We start from the raw sequence: 21900 nt of genomic DNA on the forward strand, positions 1-21900 counted from the left end.
TTTAATTTTTGTTGCCAGAAAATAGATCGCTTACACCCTGCTTTCTGCAGAAAAGTGGGTTAGGCACAACATAAAACTCTAGTCTCTGCCAACTGAAGTTATACAGCTGCCACTCAACAGGCTCTGGTTTATGTTTATAAAGCAAGGTTGAAGTAATGTGTACAAGGTTGTTGGCCGAGTGCTTTACACATGTTAACATTTCACGTCAGTAAGTAATTAAAGTTGCTATGGAAAAGGGGAAATGCAAAGTAATAGACAATTTGGTAACAATTCCGATTTTTTTTCCCTAAAGATGTATACAACATAACGCTGCTCTCACTAGTGTTTAGCTGTGTACAGAACTGTGCAGTGTCAAGGGCAAACCAAAACAAACAGACCTCTTCCCAATCAAATGAAGAGCCAATAAACCGAACACGTAAACTGCCTTGCACAAAAGCATTTATTGTTATGTAAGTATTCGTCCCAATAGTTTAACCAAACGTGAGTACTTTTTATATTAACATATTCTGTGTTGGAGAACATAGGATCTCAAACAGTATGGCACAGAGCCAACAAGAAAAGACTATCTGTAGCGTCCTTCTATATATCTAGAAAGAAAGTTACAAGTTTATATGAAATATCTCTCATCGCCAAGATACCTAATACGCGGGGGGGTTGTGCATGGGAGCCAATCAGCTTCTAACTTCAGCTTGTTCAATTAAGCTTTGACAAAACAGCCTGGAAGCTGATTGGTTTGGCTCCAGATTTTGCACTCTCCAGTTTTAATAAATTAACCTCAGTATATTGAATCTGTCTACAAACCTCTACATGAACTGGCTGGCTGCTGGAATAATCTTTCACACAAAACAAACACACAAACATTCAAATTCGTGCCTATAGTACGGCAACTCTCTGCAGATTTCTCTTTCCTTAGACTAGTTGTCTCCAAACTGTGGCCCTTAGCTTGCCTTCATCTGGCCCTTGGCGCACCAATCCAGCCACTGGCATCAATGATGGGGCACTGATCCATCCACTGACATCAATGATGGGGTACCAATTCATCCACTGACATCAATAATAGGGCACCAATCCATCAACTGACATCAATGATAGGGCACCAATTCACCCACTGACATCGATGATGGGGTACCAATTCATCCACTGACATCAATGATAGGGCACCAATCCATCAACTGACATCAATGATAGGGCACCAATCCATCAACTGACATCAATGATAGGGCACCAATCCATCAACTGACATAAATGATGGGGGTACCAATTCATCCACTGACACAATAATGGGGCACCATTCCATCCACTGACACAATACTGGGGCACCATTCCATCCACTGACACAATACTGGGGCACCATTCCATCCACTGACGTTAATGATGGGGCACCAATTCATCCACTGACATCAATGATGGGGCACAGATCCATCCACTGACATTAATGATGGGGCACCAATTCATCCACTGACATCATGGATGGGGTACAAATTCATCCACTGACATCAATAATAGGGCACCAATTCATCAACTGACATCAATGATAGGGCACCAATTCACCCACTGACATCAATAATAGGGCACCAATCCATCAACTGACATCAATGATATTGCACCAATTAATCCACTGACATCAATGATGGGGTACCAATTCATCCACTGACATCAATAATAGGGCACCAATCCATCAACTGACATCAATGATGGGGGTACCAATTCATCCACTGACATCAACGATGGGGCACCATTTCATCCACTGACACAATAATGGGGCACCATTCCATCCACTGACACAATACTGGGGCACTATTCCATCCACTGACATTAATTATGGGGCACCGATTCATCCACTGACATCAATGATGGGGCACCATTTCATCCACTGACATCAATGATGGGGCACCATTCCATCCACTGACACAATAATTGGGAACCATTCCATCCATTGAGACAAATGATGGGGCACCATTCCATCCACTAACACCAATGATGGAGCATTATTCCTCACACTGACACCAATGATGGAGCACTATTCCTCCCACTGTTAAACCAATGATAGGGAATTGTTTACTTCCACTGACCCAGGGCATTTTTACTTTGCCATAGTCCCAGGGCATTTTTACTTGGCCATAGTCTGGCCCTCCTAAGGCCTAAAGGACAGTAAAGTGGCCCTTTGTTTAGAAAGTCTGAAGACCCCTGCCTTAGGCCTCGTACACGACCGAGTTTCTCGGCAAAAACCAGCAAGAAACTTGCTGGGACATATTTTTTTGCTGAGGAAACCGGTCGTGTGTACATTTTCGTCAAGGAAACTGACGAGAAACTCGACGAGCCAAAAAGAGAGCATGTTCTCTATTTCCTTGACGAGAATGGAGAAAATTGGCTTGTCGAGTTCCTCGACAGCCTAACAAGGAACTCGACGAGGAAAACAATGTGTTTCGCCCGTCGAGTTCCTCGGTCGTGTGTACGAGGCTTTAGAGAATTGGGAACAGTGGACACCTAGGAAAATCCAACCTGGTCAGCTCTTCCTTTAAAAAAATGTGACAAAGGGGAGATGTGATGGGGTTAAGGAGGGCTTATAGACAAACAATAGTTTTGTTATCTTAATCTAATTAGCTGAATCAGGGAAATTTCTTCTTAGGCCTTTTTTACACGGGCAGCCAAGGGGTGGTAAAAATGGGCAGTTGAGCTGTGGTTTCACCGTCCCTGACCACCCACCTAAAACCTAACATACAGCTGGAAGGGGCTGTACACATGCCACAACACTTTGCATTGCGCCCATGGCAAATATAACACAACTTGATGAGTTGAGAGGCCGCAATGCCCAAAGCCAATGGGGCCCTGCCACAAGCATGGCTAGCAGGTACGGCACATTAGTTCCTTACAAAACCAACAACCAGCAAAGAAAAAAAAGCAAAAGAGAGACTGCTGCAGTGTGAACTTAGCCTATTATAGGCATTCTGGGATTTTAGCTTTGAACAATGAGAACCTACCACCAGACATAGGTTTCAAGGCGGTTATTCCCACTATTATTTAACCAGCAAATGTCCAGCACAACCACAAACCCAGGGGCGTATTTAGACTGAAAAAAAAAAAAACTCCACTAGCACAATTCTGTTAACTTTCCCCCTCAGCATGCATTTTACAAGCTACCTTAACCTTGGACTCTCTGGGAATGTTTGCTACAGCATCTTTATTCAAAGAGAGAGAGTTTTTATGTTAAGCAAAGGTACGAATTACAGCAACTGCTCTACAATTATTGCTCTTTGTACCGCCTTGCTGTATAGGCTGAACTGTCCTTTACTTACTGTACATGCATGACAAATGAGAGCTTTGAATTACAATTATTAATAATAGTAGGGCTGCATAATATAGATACATTTCTACAAATGAAGTGCTATAAATCTTGATTTTACAGTAGTAATGTTGTTGCTAAATATATAAACAGTCAAATGATGCATGTAATTATATGTCGTTATATGATAACTAACTGAAATAGAAATGTAATAGACCTGAACTGAAAACCAGTGACCAAAGTTAAACGTAATTAGGTTAAGATTTGTGGAACATTCCTATAATCTCTAATTGTGAAAGTACAAAAAAATTCAGCCTGGTATTCCTATATTTTTGTAGGTGTTTATGCTTTTTTCCACTGTTTTCACTTGGTGATCTGGCCAGTAACACACCTCCTGTATTCAAGTGCCCCTGTGGATGAAGAAACACAGGGGGCACAGCAGACATCAGCATTGTCAGCATTGGCGGCGTGTCCATAGTGGGTGCAGGAGCGCCGCCCCCTCTCTCCTGCACCCATCAATCAACAATACATAGATTTATGCATTGCATGAATGTATGTATTGTTGCCGCTGCCACCCACTATTCAGATGTCCGGCCCCCTGTTGAGCGCCAGCCATCTGAATAACAGTGGTGGGCGTGTTTTGGAAGCATCATGCTCCGGGTGCACGAAGCATGATCGGACTGTGACGTCATAAGAGACCTATATAAGTCGGTGGGAGCCGCCGCACACGGCATTACAGCGGGAGGAAGCGACGTGTCAACAGCGAAGAAGAAGAAGGCAGAAGAAGGCAAAAGGAGAAGAAGAAGGCAGAAGGAGAAGGCAGAAGGATGCAGAAGGCGACAGAAGCCCGGGCACCCCCCCCCCTCGCCACCGATGTACCCCATACTCATTCACCTAGGATGGGGGGCCGGTATCTGGGGGCCTTCTTGGTAAAGGGGGCTCCCAGATTCCGATAAGCCCCCCGCCTGCAGACCCAGACAACCAACAGCTAGGGTTGTCGGGAAGAGGCCCTGTCCTCATCAACATGGGGGCAGGGTGCTTTGGGGTGGGGGGGCCGCAGGGCGCCCCCCTGCCCCAGAGCACCTACCTCCCCATGTTGAGGGCATGCGGCCTGGCATGGTTAAGGAGGGGGGCGCTCGCCCGTCCCCATCCCCTTTCCTGACCGGCCGGGCTGCTGCTCGGATACGGGTCTGGTATGAATTTTTTCATACGTAGGGGTTCCCCTTTAAATCCGCACCAGACCCATGGGCCTGATATGCTCTTGGAGGGGAACCCATGCCGTTTTTTTTGTTAAAATTTGGCATGGAGTTCCCCCTCAAGATTCATATCAAACACAGTGCCTGATATTGGCAGGGATCCAAGTCGGATCCCTGCTCATTGAAAGTCGGACTTCAAGTCCAGGGCAAAGTCGGATCAAAGTAGTATCCTGTTCATGAAAGTCAGATGGATGTAGGACCAATGTAGGATAAATGTAGGACCAATGTAGTATCAGTGTAGGAGCATTGTTGCAGAGCAAAGAAGGATGAAAGTGACGTAGTATAGTGTGAACCCGGCCTCAGATGTTTCTGCAACTTGATTGTAGTCCACCCATGGGAAATTCAGTTGATTGGACATGATTTGGAAAGGTACACACCTGTCTAAATGAGGGCCTACAGATAACAGTGCAGTGCAGTCAGAGCACAAACCAAGCCATGAAGTCCAAGGCCTTGTCTGTAGACCTCCGAGACAGGGTTGTATTGAGGCACAGATCTAGGGAAGGGTACAGAAAATTTTCTGCAGCATTGAAGGTCCCAATGAGCACAATGGCCTTGAATATTTGTAAATGGAAGAAGTTTGGAACTACTAGGACTCTTCCTAGTGGGGGCCACCCAGCCAAACTGTGCAATCAACGGAGAAGGGCCTTAGACAGGGAGGTGACCAAGAACCCGATGGTGACTCTGACAGAGCTCCAGTGTTTTTCTGTGGTGAGAGGAGAACCTTGCAGAAGAACAACAATCTCTGCAGCACTCCACCAATCATGCCTGTATGGTAGAGTGGCCAGACAGAAGACACTCCTCAGTAAAAGGTACATGACTGCCACCTGGAGCTAGCCAAAAGTCACCTGAAGGACTCTCAAGCCATGATAAACAACATTCTGTGGTCTGATGAAACAACGAGTGAACTCTGGCCTGAATGGCAAGAATCATGTCTGGAAGAAACCAGGCACTGCTCATCACCTGGCCAATACCACCCCTACAGTGAAGCATGGTGGTGGCAGCATCATGCTGTGGGGATGTTATTCAGAGTCAGGAACTGGGAGACTAGTCAGGATCAAGGGAAAGATGAATGCAGCAATGTACAGGGGCATCCTTGATGAGAACCTGCTCCAGAACACTCTGGACCTCAGACTGGGGCAAAAGGTTCATCTTCCAACAGGACAAAGACTCTAAGCAAACAGCCAAGATAACAAAAAAGTGGCTAAGGGACAACTCTGTGATGGTCTTTGACTGGCCCAGACTTGAACCTGATTGGACATCTCTGGAGAGAACTGAAAATGGATCTGAAAATCCCAAAGTGCACCAATGCTCCCCATCCAACCTGATGGAGCTTGAGAGGTCCTGCAAAAGAGAATGGGAGAAACTGCCCAAAAATAGGTGTGCCAAACTTGCAGCATCATACTGAAAAAGACTAGAGGCTGTAATTGGTGCCAAAAATGCTTCAATAAAGTATTGAGCAAAGGCTGTGAATACTTATGTACATGCGATTTTCTTTTCCGTTTTTTATTTTTAATAAATTGGTAACATTTTCAAACAAACATCTTTCATGTTGTCATTATGGGATATTGTTTGTAGAGTTTTGAGGAAAAGAATTCATTTAATCCATTTTGGAATAAGGCTGTCATGTAACAAAATGTGGAAAAAGTGAAGCGCTGTGAATACTTTCCGAATGCACTATAACTGTGTACAAGAATCAATGCATAACAGCATTTAAATACAAAATTGTATAAAGCAGCACCTGCATGAACTGAGGTTCCTAAAGCCCATCAGTAATAATAGCAGTTAATTTACTTGCTCCTCATATACCGTATATTACAGTGGGCAGCTTTCTTCACCCAATGCGAAAATAAGAAAGAAGTGAGCTATGTGTAGAGTGGTCATGCTTCAATTCCCTAATTAGATACCTACAGGTCGCCTTATTCAGAAAACATTTCATGCAGCACAGTAATCGTGCTGTACGTTGCCAAATGGAAGCACACAGAGCCTCTGAAATGAATGTATGGTATGTAACACATGTCCGCTATGAGTCAGCCCTCTGTGCTGAAAGCCTGAGTTGTAAAATGATGCTTCTATATACACGAAGAACATGGTGTATAATATAACAATGTATATAAGAGTATCTTGTAAGCTAAACTGATGGAAAATTGTTCTTTCACTTTCACTTTGTACGACAATGGACACCAGGACAAAAAGGGAGATTAAATCTTCTAAACAGGGTTACAGACAGCAATAAAAAAAAAAAAACCTGACAATTAAACTAATCTCTCTTTACTCTATCTAAAACTAAAAAAAGTTTCCCCTCAAATTATAATATAAAGCCAGCCATACATGGATCAAAATTCAGCCAGTTCAGCAGAATTCTATATATGGGCAAGGCGATTGTGCAGAAGTCGATCTACCAATCAACTTCTGTACAACCGCCCAGTCGGATTTTCCCCTGCTCGATCAGCGCTGCCTAATATAGCTGGCAGGGTTGATCAGTGTTTTCTGACAGCAGAGAAGTCTCCCTGCTGTCAGAATGCAATCGCTTATCAGGGAGAATTCCCTTATACACATTAAAGTTTTTTTTTTGGAAAAGGCAAATACACTTTGCGCTATATGTGCAAAGTGCACTTGGAAGTGCAGTCGCTGTAGATCTGAGGGGGACATGCAAGGAAAAGAAAAAAACAGCATTTTAGCTTGCACAGGATAATAAAATCAGCAGAGCTTCCCCTCATTTCAAAGCTTCCCCTCATTTAAGAGCTTCCCCTCAGATTTACAGCAACTGCACTTGTAATGCAAAGTGAATTTGACTTTCGTAAATAACCCTCTAAGAGCCGGTTCACACAGGGGCCACCTGTCAGGTGACTCAGCTGCCTGACAAGTCGTGGTCCGCTCTATTCAATATAACCGCTCTAATAGGAGCGACGCAAGTTGCAACTTGGGGCGACTTGCATTGACTTCAAAACAGAAGTCATTTTGCAAGTTGCCTCTCAAGTCGTCTTGAGATCGCCTTGCCGAGTCGCCCCCAAAGTCGTGCCGCCTGTGTGTGAACCGGCTCTTAGTGTGTGGTTGGGGTAATAGAGTCAGATTTATTTCTTTTTTTGCGTTCAACCTGCTGGTTGAACAAAAAAATTTAAATAAACTGATTCAAGTCTCATCTGCAAACATATAACTCCCTGCCCCTCTTTCTTACCAGAAGTAATAAAAAGACCTCCTCCAGCTTTATAAAGCCTGTGATTTGTGAAAGGAGCCGCACATATGATGAAGAAACCTCCTGCAACAACAGTCACTATACCAAGGAGCATAAATATATTCCAAAATCCACGATATACTAAAATAAAAAAGAGAAAACACAAGGTCTTAGTTAATTATATAAATACAGTACAGCAAAACATCTGTATCCATATAACATCGCAATCATTAGTATTCCACGCACAAAGCCTTAACCAGCATGCTTCAAAAATGTTCTTATTCCAACAATTCTTTTATATGTCTCTAAGCAAATATTTAATCCATCCTGAGCAATCCGGAGCATATGATACTTTTAAGACTACTTTTATTCCAGGCCTCCTTCTGATATTCCTACAGGTTAAATATTGAGCTTTTCTGTTACAATGTAATTATTCTAGGTTTAGGATAATCACTTTGAACAACATTCTCCTAAATGGTATTTCAGCTATGAATTACAAATAGTGTGGCTACTGTTAAAGGAGATCTATGGCCACAGCATACAGGGAGTGCAGAATTATTAGGCAAGTTGTATTTTTGAGGATTAATTTTATTATTGAACAACAACCATGTTCTCAATGAACCCAAAAAACTCATTAATATCAAAGCTGAATATTTTTGGAAGTAGGTTTTAGTTTGTTTTTAGTTTTAGCTATTTTAGGGGGATATCTGTGTGTGCAGGTGACTATTACTGTGCATAATTATTAGGCAACTTAACAAAAAAAAATATATATATACCCATTTCAATTATTTATTTTTACCAGTGAAACCAATATAACATCTCAACATTCACAAATATACATTTCTGACATTCAAAAACAAAACAAAAACAAATCAGTGACCAATATAGCCACCTTTCTTTGCAAGGACACTCAAAAGCCTGCCATCCATGGATTCTGTCAGTGTTTTGATCTGTTCACCATCAACATTGCGTGCAGCAGCAACCACAGCCTCCCAGACACTGTTCAGAGAGGTGTACTGTTTTCCCTCCTTGTAAATCTCACATTTGATGATGGACCACAGGTTCTCAATGGGGTTCAGATCAGGTGAACAAGGAGGCCATGTCATTAGTTTTTCTTCTTTTATACCCTTTCTTGCCAGCCACGCTGTGGAGTACTTGGACGCGTGTGATGGAGCATTGTCCTGCATGAAAATCATGTTTTTCTTGAAGGATGCAGACTTCTTCCTGTACCACTGCTTGAAGAAGGTGTCTTCCAGAAACTGGCAGTAGGACTGGGAGTTGAGCTTGACTCCATCCTCAACCCGAAAAGGCCCCACAAGCTCATCTTTGATGATACCAGCCCAAACCAGTACTCCACCTCCACCTTGCTGGCGTCTGAGTCGGACTGGAGCTCTCTGCCCTTTACCAATCCAGCCACGGGCCCATCCATCTGGCCCATCAAGACTCACTCTCATTTCATCAGTCCATAAAACCTTAGAAAAATCAGTCTTGAGATATTTCTTGGCCCAGTCTTGACGTTTCAGCTTGTGTGTCTTGTTCAGTGGTCGTCGTCTTTCAGCCTTTCTTACCTTGGCCATGTCTCTGAGTATTGCACACCTTGTGCTTTTGGGCACTCCAGTGATGTTGCAGCTCTGAGATATGGCCAAACTGGTGGCAAGTGGCATCTTGGCAGCTGCACGATTGACTTTTCTCAGTTCATGGGCAGTTATTTTGCGCCTTGGTTTTTCCACACGCTTCTTGCGACCCTGTTGACTATTTTGAATGAAACGCTTGATTGTTCGATGATCACGCTTCAGAAGCTTTGCAATTTTAAGAGTGCTGCATCCCTCTGCAAGATATCTCACTATTTTTGACTTTTCTGAGCCTGTCAAGTCCTTCTTTTGACCCATTTTGCCAAAGGAAAGGAAGTAGACTAATAATTATGCACACCTGATATAGAGTGTTGATGTCATTAGACCACACACCTTCTCATTACAGAGATGCACATCACCTAATATGCTTAATTGGTAGTAGGCTTTCGAGCCTATACAGCTTGGAGTAAGACAACATGCATAAAGAGGATGATGTGGTCAAAATACTCATTTGCCTAATAATTCTGCACTCCCTGTATACAGCACACACTTTCACTTTATAATATCAGCATTGTAATAGTAAACAAACAACAGGTATTATTGACAATCAAATATAAGCTTACAAAAGCAATACATACCTACTGCCGAGTGGTACGCTGTAGAATTACTGTTATCTCTACTCCTTGGGAATGGAGACAGGTAAGCATGAGTGCAGTTCTTTGTTGGAGCTTGATTGGCTATACAAATAATAAAGAAACAAAATATGTGTAGTGAAAATAAAATTGCATCTTTTATGTTTTTTCTTTCCGCTCTTGTATTACATTTTTTATTACGCTATACTTACCCCAGCACTGTCCCAGATTCCTCCTCCTCTTCAGAGAGAACAACACTGGCATTGCTTTGTGATCTCAGCCTGTCACTGTCACCCTCCCCGGGGGTTAGGCCAGCCATACAAGGAGCAAACCACGGGTTGCAGAAAATAAATTAGCTTGATTCCCCCATCAACACAGGCAGTGTTGATAGGCGAATCGCTCCTGCCAAGCCATTGTCTTCTCCTGGCGGACAGGGGGCTGGGGCAAGCGGGGAAAGCCACCCCCCCGCTCGCTATAGCAGCTACTTTTGATAATCGCAAACGAATCCGACAGGCTGGCAATCGATCGATTAAAGTGGAGTTCCACCCATAAATATAACATTACATCAGTAGTTTAAAAAAAATGTCATTAGTCCTTTACGAAAAAACATTTTTTTTTAGATGCCTTCAAAGTGTTGTTGCTAGGCAGAATAGTTAATCTTCCCACTTCCTGCACCTAGGTGCTTAATGCTTCCTAACCTACACCGCACAAACTCCTGGGAGTGTAGTGGGTGTAACTTTCCAGGAGTCTGTGCACTCCCCAGTCTCAAAGAATCATGTGACTTGGACAGCACAGGTGCTGAAACCTGATCTGACACTGCTTGTGCAGCACTGAGCATGTGCTAGATCTGCAAGGCTGAAATCCAGGAAGTCATACAGTCTGGCTTCATGATGCCCACACTTAAGATGGCCCCAGTCAATTTGTATTTTATAAAGTGTCTAAATGCTGTAACAATCTAACAAAACGGACCTTAGTTTACAGACTAACTTTACTAGAATACATTAAGCTTGTGTATTACAGGGGTATTTATATTTAAAAAGTGAAATTGTGGCCGGAACTCCGCTTTAATCAACTTGGTACATTCAGCCTGTCCATTTACAATTTGAACCAAGCATGGCCGGCCTTAGCTTAACCACTTAAGGACCCATTCACGCCGATATACGTCGGCATAATGGCACGGCTGGGCACAATCACGTACCTGTACGTGTCTCTTTAAGCCCAGCTGTGGGGTCGCGAGCTCTGTGACCGCGCCCGCGGGACCCACGGACCTGATCGCCGCCGGTGTCCCATGATCGGTCACCGGAGCTGAAGAACTGGGAGAGGTGTGTGTAAACACACCTTCCCCGTTCTTCATTGTAGCAGTGTCAGTGATCGTCTGTTCCCTGATATAGGGAAAGACGATCACTGACGTCACACGTCCAGTTAGAAACACATATGAGGTCACACTTAACCCCTACAGTGCCCCCTAGTGGTTAACTCCTAAACTGCAATTTAAATTTTCACAGTAAACAGTGCATTTTTATAGCACTTTTTGCTGTGAAAATGACAATGGTCCCAAAAATGTGTCAAAATTGTCCGATGTGTCCGCCATAATGTCGCAGTCACGAAAAAAATCGCTGATCGCCGCCATTAGTAGTAAAAAAATAAATATTAATAAAAATGCAATAAAACTATCCCCTATTTTGTAAATGCTATACATTTTGCGCAAGCCAATCGATAAACGCTTATTGCAATTTTTTTGGGCAAAAATAGGTAGAAGAATACGTATCGGCCTAAACTGAGGTAAAAAAAAATTTTTGATATATTTTTGGGGGATATTTATTATAGCAAAAAGTAAAAAATATTGAGAGGTGATCAAATACCACCAAAAGAAAGCTCTATTTGTGGGAAAAAAAGGACGCCAATATTGTTTGGGAGCCACGTCGCACGATCGCGCAATTGTCAGTTAAAGCGAGGCAGTGCCGAATCGCAAAAAGGGGCAAGGTCCTTAACCTGCATAATGATCTGGGTCTTAAGTGGATAAGCACTGCTTGGTCCAGGAAGTTTACTCCCTCCTCTGCCACCAAAAAAAATAGGAAGTACTGTTGGCATCAATTTTAAAGCATGCTATAAAACAATTGTCTGATGGAGCATACAAACGGTCGGATTTTTTTTGTCGGAAAATCTGATTGTGTGTAGAGGCTTAGGCTGGATTCACACCTATGCAGTTTTAGCGCTTTTTGCATTGTGCAGATTTGCACTACAGTCTTTAACATGGTTTCCTATGGAACACGTTCTGTAGTGCAAATCTGCAAAATGCAAAAAGCACTAACAATGCATAGGTGTGAATCCACCCTTAAAGGGGTTGTATGGGTTCAGTTAAAAAAAAAAAACATGTTATACTTACCTCCACTGTGCAGTTCGTTTTGCACAGAGTGGCCCCGATCGTCCTCTCCTGGAGTCCCATGGTGGCTCTCGCGACTCCTCCCCGCAAGAGCTAACCCCCTCTGGGAAGCTCTCCTCCGAGGGGGTTACCTTGCGGGCGTGCTCCCATATGATACACTAGGTGGCCATAGCCGCCAAGTGTATGACTCGGCTCCGCCCTGGCACGCGGCATCATTGATTTGATTGTCAGCAGCAGGAACCAATGGCTGCGCTGCTATCAATCTAACCAATGAAGAGCCAACAAGACGCTTGGAATGTGATGCGGGAACAAGCCCACGGAAGTTCGGACCTCAGGTAAGTAAAACGGGGGCACGGGGGGGCCAGAGAGTGCAAGGTGTTTTTTCATAGGATGCATTAAGGTGAAAAAACACGAAGGTTTACAACCCCTTTAAAGCACATTTTTCTGTTTTTTGGTTACATAGACTTCAATGGATCAAAAGCGTGTATTGAAAAATGCAAAATGCACCTGTAATATGCAAACAGCAACCTGCATAGGTGTGAACCAGGCCTTAACGGATATACAGATCTTTTGGCAGATCTGAGTATTTATTATTTTATCTGACTGTTTAGCTATCTGCCTGGATTTCAACTTTAAACGACTTTTCCGTGTGGTATTTAAGTTATTCTGTCCACTCCCTGTACTTTCCATTTATAAAGTTTCCTATCCAGCAACGCGAAAGATATGCACTATAATGTAGGAAGCTATTTTCATGGAATTTCACAAACTTCTGCATAAGCTAACATTTAAAGTACTAATACATTTTTGCACCCGACAATCACAGTACAATAATACTGTTATCTGTGTATGGGGAGAAAATGCCAATGGCTGAACTGGCATCATGCAGGTTGGATCGTTTGGTCTGACTCCTTGCTACTATTTGTTGGGGTGGTACAGTGAGCGGAGATTGTACATAACAACTTGTTATGTATGCTTGTTGTGTATGGTACTATGGTGCTCATTAGTTTTTTTTTTTTTTTACAGAGTAGAGAAGTATTTTTAAAAAAAACAGATCCATGTTCATTCATACACCAATTAAGTCATAGATGAAGGCTAGACTGTTTTTTTGTTGTTTTTTAAACATCTGCATATCGGTAAGTGTGCTGCTTCAAGAAAACGAGGGGAAAATATGCAGCTTGCATATTTATCGCTGTCCTTAAAGAACATAAAAGTGGATGGCTATCAATATGCTAAATATAAAGCTGCAATTTATTGAACCTACTGTGCCTGATACATGATATGAACAAGATGTGCTATTAAACAAAGATGAAGGGGTGTCTTTGAGTAAAAACAGATAGGCAATCAAGTAGCACTGTAGAGTAACATTTTACACTTAATCTCCTGATTTCTAAAATTGTGGTTCATGGTACTGACCAAGTAAAAGAGACTGATTTCTGTAGAAACCCTATGAGCTCAGAAGTAAGGGCCCATTTTCACAACCTCCACACTTATTTACTTTGGAGTAAATATACCTAAAACAGTATTAAACCCAAAAACAAAAATATATTTTATTGCAGCTTACCAATTCTTAAAAGTTTTGGCGGCATTAATTTTTTTTAGGCTGTTTTCTTGTATTTTCAACTGGTGATCCTACCAGTTATGCCCTGTACACACGATCGGTTCGTCTGATGAAAACGGACCGTTTTCATCGGACGAACCGATCGTTTGTGTGCCCCATCAGTTTTTTCCCATTGGTGAAAAAAAAAAGAACCTGTTTTAAAATTTTCGTATGGTTAAAAAATACTATAGAAAAAAAACGATCGTCTGTGGGGAAATCCATTGGTCAGAAATCCATGCATGCTCAAAATCAAGTCAACGCATGCTTGGAAGCATTGAACTTAATTTTTCTCAGCACATCGTGGTGTTTTACGTCGCCGCGTTGGACACGATCAGAATTTTTAACCGGTGTGTAGGCAAGACTGATGAAAGTCAGCTTCATCGGATATCTGATGAAAAAATCCATCGGCCCGTTTTCATCAGACGAACCGATCGTGTGTACAGGGCATAAGTCTGTTTTTCAACTTCCTTTAACAGACCAAGCTATCCAGGAAAAGTGGCAGTTAGAGGTTTGAGACAGAGGCCTCGTACACACGACAGAGTTTCTCGGCAGAATTCGGCGAGAAACTCGGTCAGAGCCGGATTCTGCCGAGAAACTCTGTCGTGTGTACACTTTTGGCCTGATGGAGCCGCCGAGGAACTCGTCGAGAAAATAGAGAACATGTTCTCTATTTTCTCGTTGTTCTATGGGAGCTCTCGGCCCGCCGAGCTCCTCGGCGGCTTCAGGGCTGAACTGGCCGAGGAACTCGATGTGTTTGGCACGTCGAGTTTAACACTGACAGGGATGCTTACAATGGTCAGCCTTTATTTATTTATAAAATTTGTAAAAACTTTACCCTAAAGGTAGAGAAAAACTGTTTCTGTAACTCCTTGAAAACTATTAGCTGGAATTCAGCTCTAATTTGTTAGTTTAGTCCACCTAAATCTGCTAATGCAACTAACACTTCCCCCTTCCCAGATTCACATTGTTCAAAGGTGTCTCTCTTGTTCCTCCATCCAAAGTTGAGACACTCTAAAGCTCCGTTCATATCTCTGCGTTCCCAATTGCAACAGCGGCAAATCACGGGATGCCTGTGCGTTCCTGGTGCATTGTCCGTTGATTTTAATAGCACCCCAAATACGGCGCAATTTTCCCGTGATTCGCCTGGCAACAATCAAGGTAAAAAAACGCAAAAAGAATTGCGGGACGCCTGTCACCCAAAAGAAATACAGGAGCTTCCTTTGGGCAACGGCATTCCCAGACTATATTTTTTACCGCGATTGTCACTCCCATACGCAGAGATGTAAATGGACACATGATCGGACATTCGGACAACAAAACCGTGGATTTTTATTTTTTTCACTGGCGGATGTCTCCCGACATTCGGCCTGTGTGTATGGGACTTAAAAGATGCCTAAAAAGAAAATGAGCGCAGTGTTGATCAGCTGAAATATCTAACATTTTTGTTTTTGGGTTTAATATCGCTTTCAGGCATTCACAATGATGGTGTCTGCCACAAGAATCCTCCCATTCTCTGAACCCAATGTTACCTAATGCTGGAGAGCCCTAGACATTCAGTGACCTAGATCTGCAGTGCTCTTTGCAAGCAGTCCATAAATAACTAACAACATTTTGATGAATGAACTTACAGCTTTATGGAAGCCTGCCCTTGGTGTCAAGCCACAGGTAGCTCGGACAAACTGCATTGTGAAAAACTGCAAAACCTCTAAGTGCAGAACTATTTAAGATTACATTTCTCTAAACACCTTAGATTGAACAATGGGGTTAATTTACTACAAGTGCACTACTAATGCATATGGAAGTGCACTGGGAAGTGCAGTCGCATACCTCCCAACTTTGAAATGGGAACGAGGGTCACCTATCAGAAAAAGTATTCAGGCATAGGACACACCCCTTGCCACACCTCCTTAAAGGAGAATTGCACAAAAAAAAACAAGATTGGTTAAATCCACAAGTGCTTTTTTTTACCACTACTATTCCTTTATATTGGCTTTTGGAATTTACAAATGCAGCAATTTAGAAACCAGATGAAAGGTTTAATGCTGTAAAACACTTTTTGAAAGATAAAACGTGCATTTTATATACAACTCTATAGATCAGATCAAAATGAGGGAGAGATGAGGAGGAAAGAGAGACAGAGGGACATTGCTCCAAATCAGGGACAGTTGGGAGCTATGCAGTCGCTGTAGATCTGAGGGGAAGATCTAAAATGAGGGGATGTTCTGCTGATTTCTATTATCCAATCATGTTTTTTATTTTGCATGTCCCTATCCGATCTACAGCGACTGCACTTCCAAGTGCATTAGCAGTGTATTTGTAGTGCAAAGTGGATTTGCCTTTAGTAAATAAACCCCACTGTTTGTAAATAGAACTAAGAACTAAGGAAAGTGAACATTTAGAGGCACACGGGTAAGTATTGTAAAACACTAGGGGCCAGATTCATGTAGAATTACGGCGGCGTAACGTATCCTGTTTACGTTACACCACCGCAAGTTTTCGGCGTAAGTGCTTGATTCACAAAGCACTTGCCTGTAAACTTGCGGCGGCGTAGGGTAAAGCCATCCGACGCAAGCCCGCCTAATTCAAATGGGGCGTGTACCGCGCCGAACTTTCTGCGCATGCTCCATTAGGAAATTTCCCGCTGTGCTTTGTGCGAAATTACGGCGCCCCGACGTGTTTTTTGAACGGCGACATGCGTTACGTCCTTTCGTATTCCCGGACGTCTTACGAAAAAAAAAAAAATGTAAAATTCGACGCGGAAACGACGGCCATACTTTAACATGGGCTGTCTAATATTACACCACCTAAATAGAAAGTGCAACTTTACGACGGGAAAAACCGACTAGCGACGACGTAAGAGAATGTGACGAACGCGCGTACCTTCGTGGATCGCGGTAAACAGCTAATTTGCATACCCAACGCGGAAAACGACGCAAACTCCACCCAACGGTCGCCAAAGTATTGCATCCTAAGATCCGAAGGTGTACGAAGCCGTACGCCTGTCGGATCTTAGCCTAAAGCCGTTGTATCTTTGTTTGTGAATTACAAATAAAGATACGACGCGGCAAATTTGAAAGTACGCCGGAGTATCAGCAGATACTCCAGGGTACTTTTTCTGTGAATCTGGCCCTAGAAGTTTTTATTGTCGATTTTTTTTTTTTTTAAACAATTAAACACGTAAAATTGTTTGTAACAACATTATTAAATGACCCTAAATGGCTCTACATGTTACGCGTCTATAAACACTTCTTCAGGAGCATGAATGTCTAATAAAATATATATATATAAACAAACAAAGAAAGTATAATTATACTTTCTTTGTTTGTTTATATTTTATTAGACATTCATGCTCCTGAAGAAACGTTTCTAGATGCCAGGCCCGGACTGGGACAAAAAATAGGCCCAGGCATTTTAGACTGAGCAGCCTGGGGGGGTGGGGGGGGGCTTCAGCGGTGCTTCACGGCAGCGTTTAAAGATGGGATGTGGATGTGGGGTTCCAGCACCTTGTACCTCTGGACCCCTTTACATTACACAGCACCTTGCACCTCTGGACACTTTTACATTTAACAGCCCTCTGCACCTCTGGACCCCTTTACATTATATAGCACAGCACCTCTGAACCCCTTTACATTACACAGCCCCCCACATTTATTTTGTTACACAGACAACCCCCTAACAGTTCTGGACCCCATGTAGGTTACACTGGGGGGGGGGGGTGTGACATGTGGCCCGCGGGCCGCCGCCCACCAGGCATATGCCTAGTATGCCCTATGGCCAGTCCGGGCCTGCTAGACACGTAACATGTAGAGCAAGTTCTTTTCTACATCTGGACTACCTCTTCATGGTTATCCATTCCACATTTGTATCGCCATTTTTTTTTTCACTTTACTGTATGTTTTGAATTATTTTGATACAACTGTATACCATTGGAAATGCTATGATAACACTTGAAAGGGCCATTTAATAATGTTGTTACAAACAATTTTACGTGTTTAATTGTTCTTTTAAAAAAAAATGTCAACAATAAAAACTTCTAGTGTTTTACAATACTTACCCGTGTGCCTCTAAAAGTCCAATTTCCTTAGTTCTTAGTTCTATTTACATATAAGATCGGGACGTTGGCACACTGTGAAGCCCTGTACACACGTGCCAGGATCTCGTCAGGAAAAAAACGTTGTTTTTCCTGACAAGATTCTTGGCTAGAATCTCTTGCCGCCCGAGTGTACAGACACTCCTTTCAAAAGAACTGCGGTTCTTTTGGAAGGCAAGAACGCAGTTCCGCCATCTTGCTGCACCCTACCTATGCCTAGGAAGCTACCGTGCATGCGTCAAAGTAATTTCGAGCAAGCCCAGGTAAGTATACACACTCTCTGGGTTTCTCGTCAGGAAAACACTGCCGAGAATCACAACGAGAAAATAGAGAGCAGGTTCTCTATTTTTCTCGTCAAGATTTTAGGCAGTTTTCTTGGCGAGAAACCTGAAAGCCTCGTACACACGCTCGGTTTACTCGGCAAGAAAGCTCTGCCAGCAGTTTTCTTGCTGGTTCTTGCCGAGTAAACCATGCGTGTGTACGAGGCCTTACTGCTGTATCCACATTGTCACCCTATGAGGATACACAAAAAATGTAATCCTCCTTCAAAAACCCCACAGTTTATATCATTTATCATATAGAGATAGTCCCTAATAATAACAGTGCAGCTCAGTTCTCAATTATGGGATCTGTACTCATTTTGCCACATTTCTATGCTGGCACTTAGACAGCAATAGTAAAATGATCTGTATGTACTAACCAGAAAAGCTTAAAAATGGTAATGAGAAATAAAATGTAAATACAGGATAATCACAATACAAAAAGAGAAAAAACATTTGAACATTTGTGCACACAACTTATTAGACAAAATATAAGGTATCTTACTGATCCAAAAAGCTGCCATGCTGTTGTTATCTGGTCCTACATCCATGGTAAACCAACATCTCCAAAAGAATCCCTCGTGGTGCAAAAGGGCTGGATCAGACCCCTATAGAAAATGCACAGCATAAAATATAACTGATTTATTGTTATTTCACATACAGTACAAAATATTTAGAATGTAAACCTATAAAAGCCTATGAGAACATAATAAGTAGGAGCAGCTACAAAACAGTAACACTAACCTCAACCCCTTGATTTCCTGAGCATTTGTCCACTTCTTTAGCAAGAAGCCAGTAGTCTGATCCAAATGCTACCAAAAGGACTAAAATTCCAAGAGCGCCAAAAAGACCACCAAAAAATAACCCAATGCTTAACTTCATCATCAGTCAGAAAGTATTCGAAAATGTGATTTTCCTCGTCTGATCAGGGATATGTTCCTCTAGCAGTTTACAGCCAGCTAACTAGAAGACTACAAGATGGGTAGGGGCTTCTATTTCAGGATTTTGATTAAGCAGCTCTGCTATGTTGCTGTGCTAGGGAGTGTCCAGGCAAAAATAACTGACCTTTTTGTGGAGTCAGGAATACACATCACTCATTGGTAGGGCATGTTGCTTTGTAGAAGAAACAACCTGAAAAATCATGTTATCAACATGTAACACTTTGTCATGTTTGCCACTCAAGATTTCTACTAGTTATACAGGCCTAGGCTGCTATCTGCAATATCATACAATAAATGTGTTTTTATGTTTGTGTGTTACAGAAAACTTGCCTCACATAAGACGAAACAATATACATTTTTAAGGTGCGGGCGATGTGAGCTTTTCAGTAAATCACTTACACACAGTACATATATATCATATTTTTGAGAAGCAGCGGGAAACAAAAAGCACTGATTAAAGCACACAACGATAGTTTTTATTTTTTTGAAGGAAGAAAACATGACAGCTCAGATCAGAGCCGCTGAACTAACTATCTAATGTTAGTACTGCAATCTCCCTGCTGTGCTATTGTGTTCTGACAGAGAGACAACCCCCCCGCCAGGACACTCCGGCCAGCGCTCTCAGCTATTGGCTGATCGGGAGTCTGTCGGCTGCTGTTTTCCGGCATGCACGTCCGACAGACGTTTCTGTCAGACCGGCTGCCATACACACGGGCCAAATGTTGGACGTTTTTCATTGAACCAGCTGATATCGCCTGATATTAGGCCCTTGTGTACTAGGTTTAACCACTTGCCGACCAGCCGCCGCACTGCGAAACAACGTTATGTTACGTTGCTTTGCCCTGTGGCCACTAGGGGCGCGTGAGCACCCACTGCTCGCCCTTGGAGCCGATGCGAGTGCCCGGCAGGCGTGAAGACCGCCGGGCACCTGCAATCGCTTGTGACACAGCGGGAACCGTGGATCTGTGTGTGTAAACACACAGCTCCCGGCTCTTTCAGGGGACAAATGACTTGTCATATGTTTATACAAGTATGAACAGTGATCTGTCATTTCCCCTAGTAAGTCTCATACCCCCTTCAGTTAGAACACAAATTAGGGAACACAATTAACTCCTTGATCGTCCCTCAATGTTAACCCCTTCACTGCCAGTGGCATTTTTACAGTAATCAGTGAATTTGTATAGCACTGATCGCTGTAAAATTGTCAATGGTCCTAAAAATGTGCCAAAAGTGTCCGACCTGTCCGCCATAATGTCGCAGTCCCGATAAAAATCACAGATCGCCGCCATTACTAGTGTTTGGGTACAGCATTGCACGACCGCGCAATTGTCAGTTAAAGCGACATAGTGCACACTTGAGGCACAATGGGGTTGATTTACTAAAAGTGAGAGTAGAAAATCAGGTCCAGCTCTGCATAGAAACCAATCAGCTTTCAGGTTTTTTGGAAAAGCTTAATTGAACAAGCTGAAATTAGAAGCTGATTGGCTACCATATACAACTGCACCATATTTTGCACTTTCCAGTTTTAGTAAATCAACCCCACTGTGTTATACTTGAGAAAGTCTGCATCATCTTGTTTGTTGTTGGTTTAACCGCTTCCCGTCCGTGCTATAGCCAAATGACGCCTACAGCGCAGACCTACATTGCCGGGGGGCCGTCAATAGACATCCTCCCCTTTGCACGATACCTGCGCGCCCCCTGCAGAGCGCGCGCAGCACATGCTGTTAACACAGAGGCAATGAGATTCAGGTGATCACAGATCGGCGGCTTCTGTGAGGAGAAAAAATTGCAGATCACCGGCTTCTGTGTAAGGGACACCTGTGCCCACCAGTGCCGCCTGCCAGTGCCAACAGTGCCACCAATCTGTGCTCACCAGTGTATATCAGCGCCACCAATCAATACCCACGCGTGCCACCTATCATGCCAACCAGTGGTGACAATCAATGCTTCATCAGTGCCACCTAGCAGTATTGCCTATCAGTGTCACCTAACAGTGCCCATCACTGCCACCTATCAGTGCCCATCAATGCCACCTATCAGTGCCACCTATCAGTTTCCTTCAGTGCCACCTATCAATGCCCTTCAGTGCCTGTCAGTACCTCTCCATACCCACCAGTGCCACCTATCAGTGCTCTCCAGTGCCACCTATCAGTGCTCTCCAGTGCCACCTCATCAGTGCCCATCAAAGCAGCCTATCAGTGCCCATCAGTGCAGTGCAGCCTCATCAGCATACATCAAAAATTTTATATCAAAATCTAAAACTGTTTTTTATTTTTTTCGAAATTTTCAACATTTTTAACCACTTCCCTACCGGCCCATAGTAAAATGACGTCCACAAAGAACCTCTGCCGTTCAGAGTGGACGTCATATGACGTCCTGGGATTTGCAGGGGGATATCTGAATGATGCCTGCAGATAGAGGCATCATTCAGATATCCTTCTCTTGTGCCGGCGATTCTGCACAACGTAAGAACGATCATAGCGGCGGTTCCGCCGCTAGATCGTTCTTACAGGCGGTGGTTCTCCGGTGCTTCTCCGGGCTCTCCCGTGCCATCGGGGGCCCGGAGAACGAATCGTCCGGCGCTCGCAGGAAGCATAGAGATGACTGGTGACCAGATGGTCACCAGTCATCTCTATGACCGTGGGAGGACCCGGG

General features: G+C 43.3%; 1 protein-coding gene across 1 annotated transcript in view; it reads right to left on the bottom strand.

The window, feature by feature from the left end:
* TMEM182 (transmembrane protein 182) overlaps positions 1-19305 on the bottom strand; it is a 33287-nt gene extending 13982 nt beyond the window's left edge. Inside the window, exons 1-4 of the mRNA XM_040336406.1 lie at positions 19049-19305; positions 18810-18912; positions 9921-10019; positions 7715-7852 (exon numbers count right to left, since the gene is read on the bottom strand). Coding sequence (XP_040192340.1) covers positions 7715-7852; positions 9921-10019; positions 18810-18912; positions 19049-19189 — 481 coding nt within the window. The 5' untranslated portion in view covers positions 19190-19305. The remainder of the gene's footprint in view (positions 1-7714; positions 7853-9920; positions 10020-18809; positions 18913-19048) is intronic.
* Between the last annotated feature and the right edge of the window lie 2595 nt (positions 19306-21900).

The sequence above is a fragment of the Rana temporaria genome, chromosome 2, assembly GCF_905171775.1.
Source record: "Rana temporaria chromosome 2, aRanTem1.1, whole genome shotgun sequence".
In the NCBI taxonomy this organism is placed as follows: domain Eukaryota; kingdom Metazoa; phylum Chordata; class Amphibia; order Anura; family Ranidae; genus Rana; species Rana temporaria.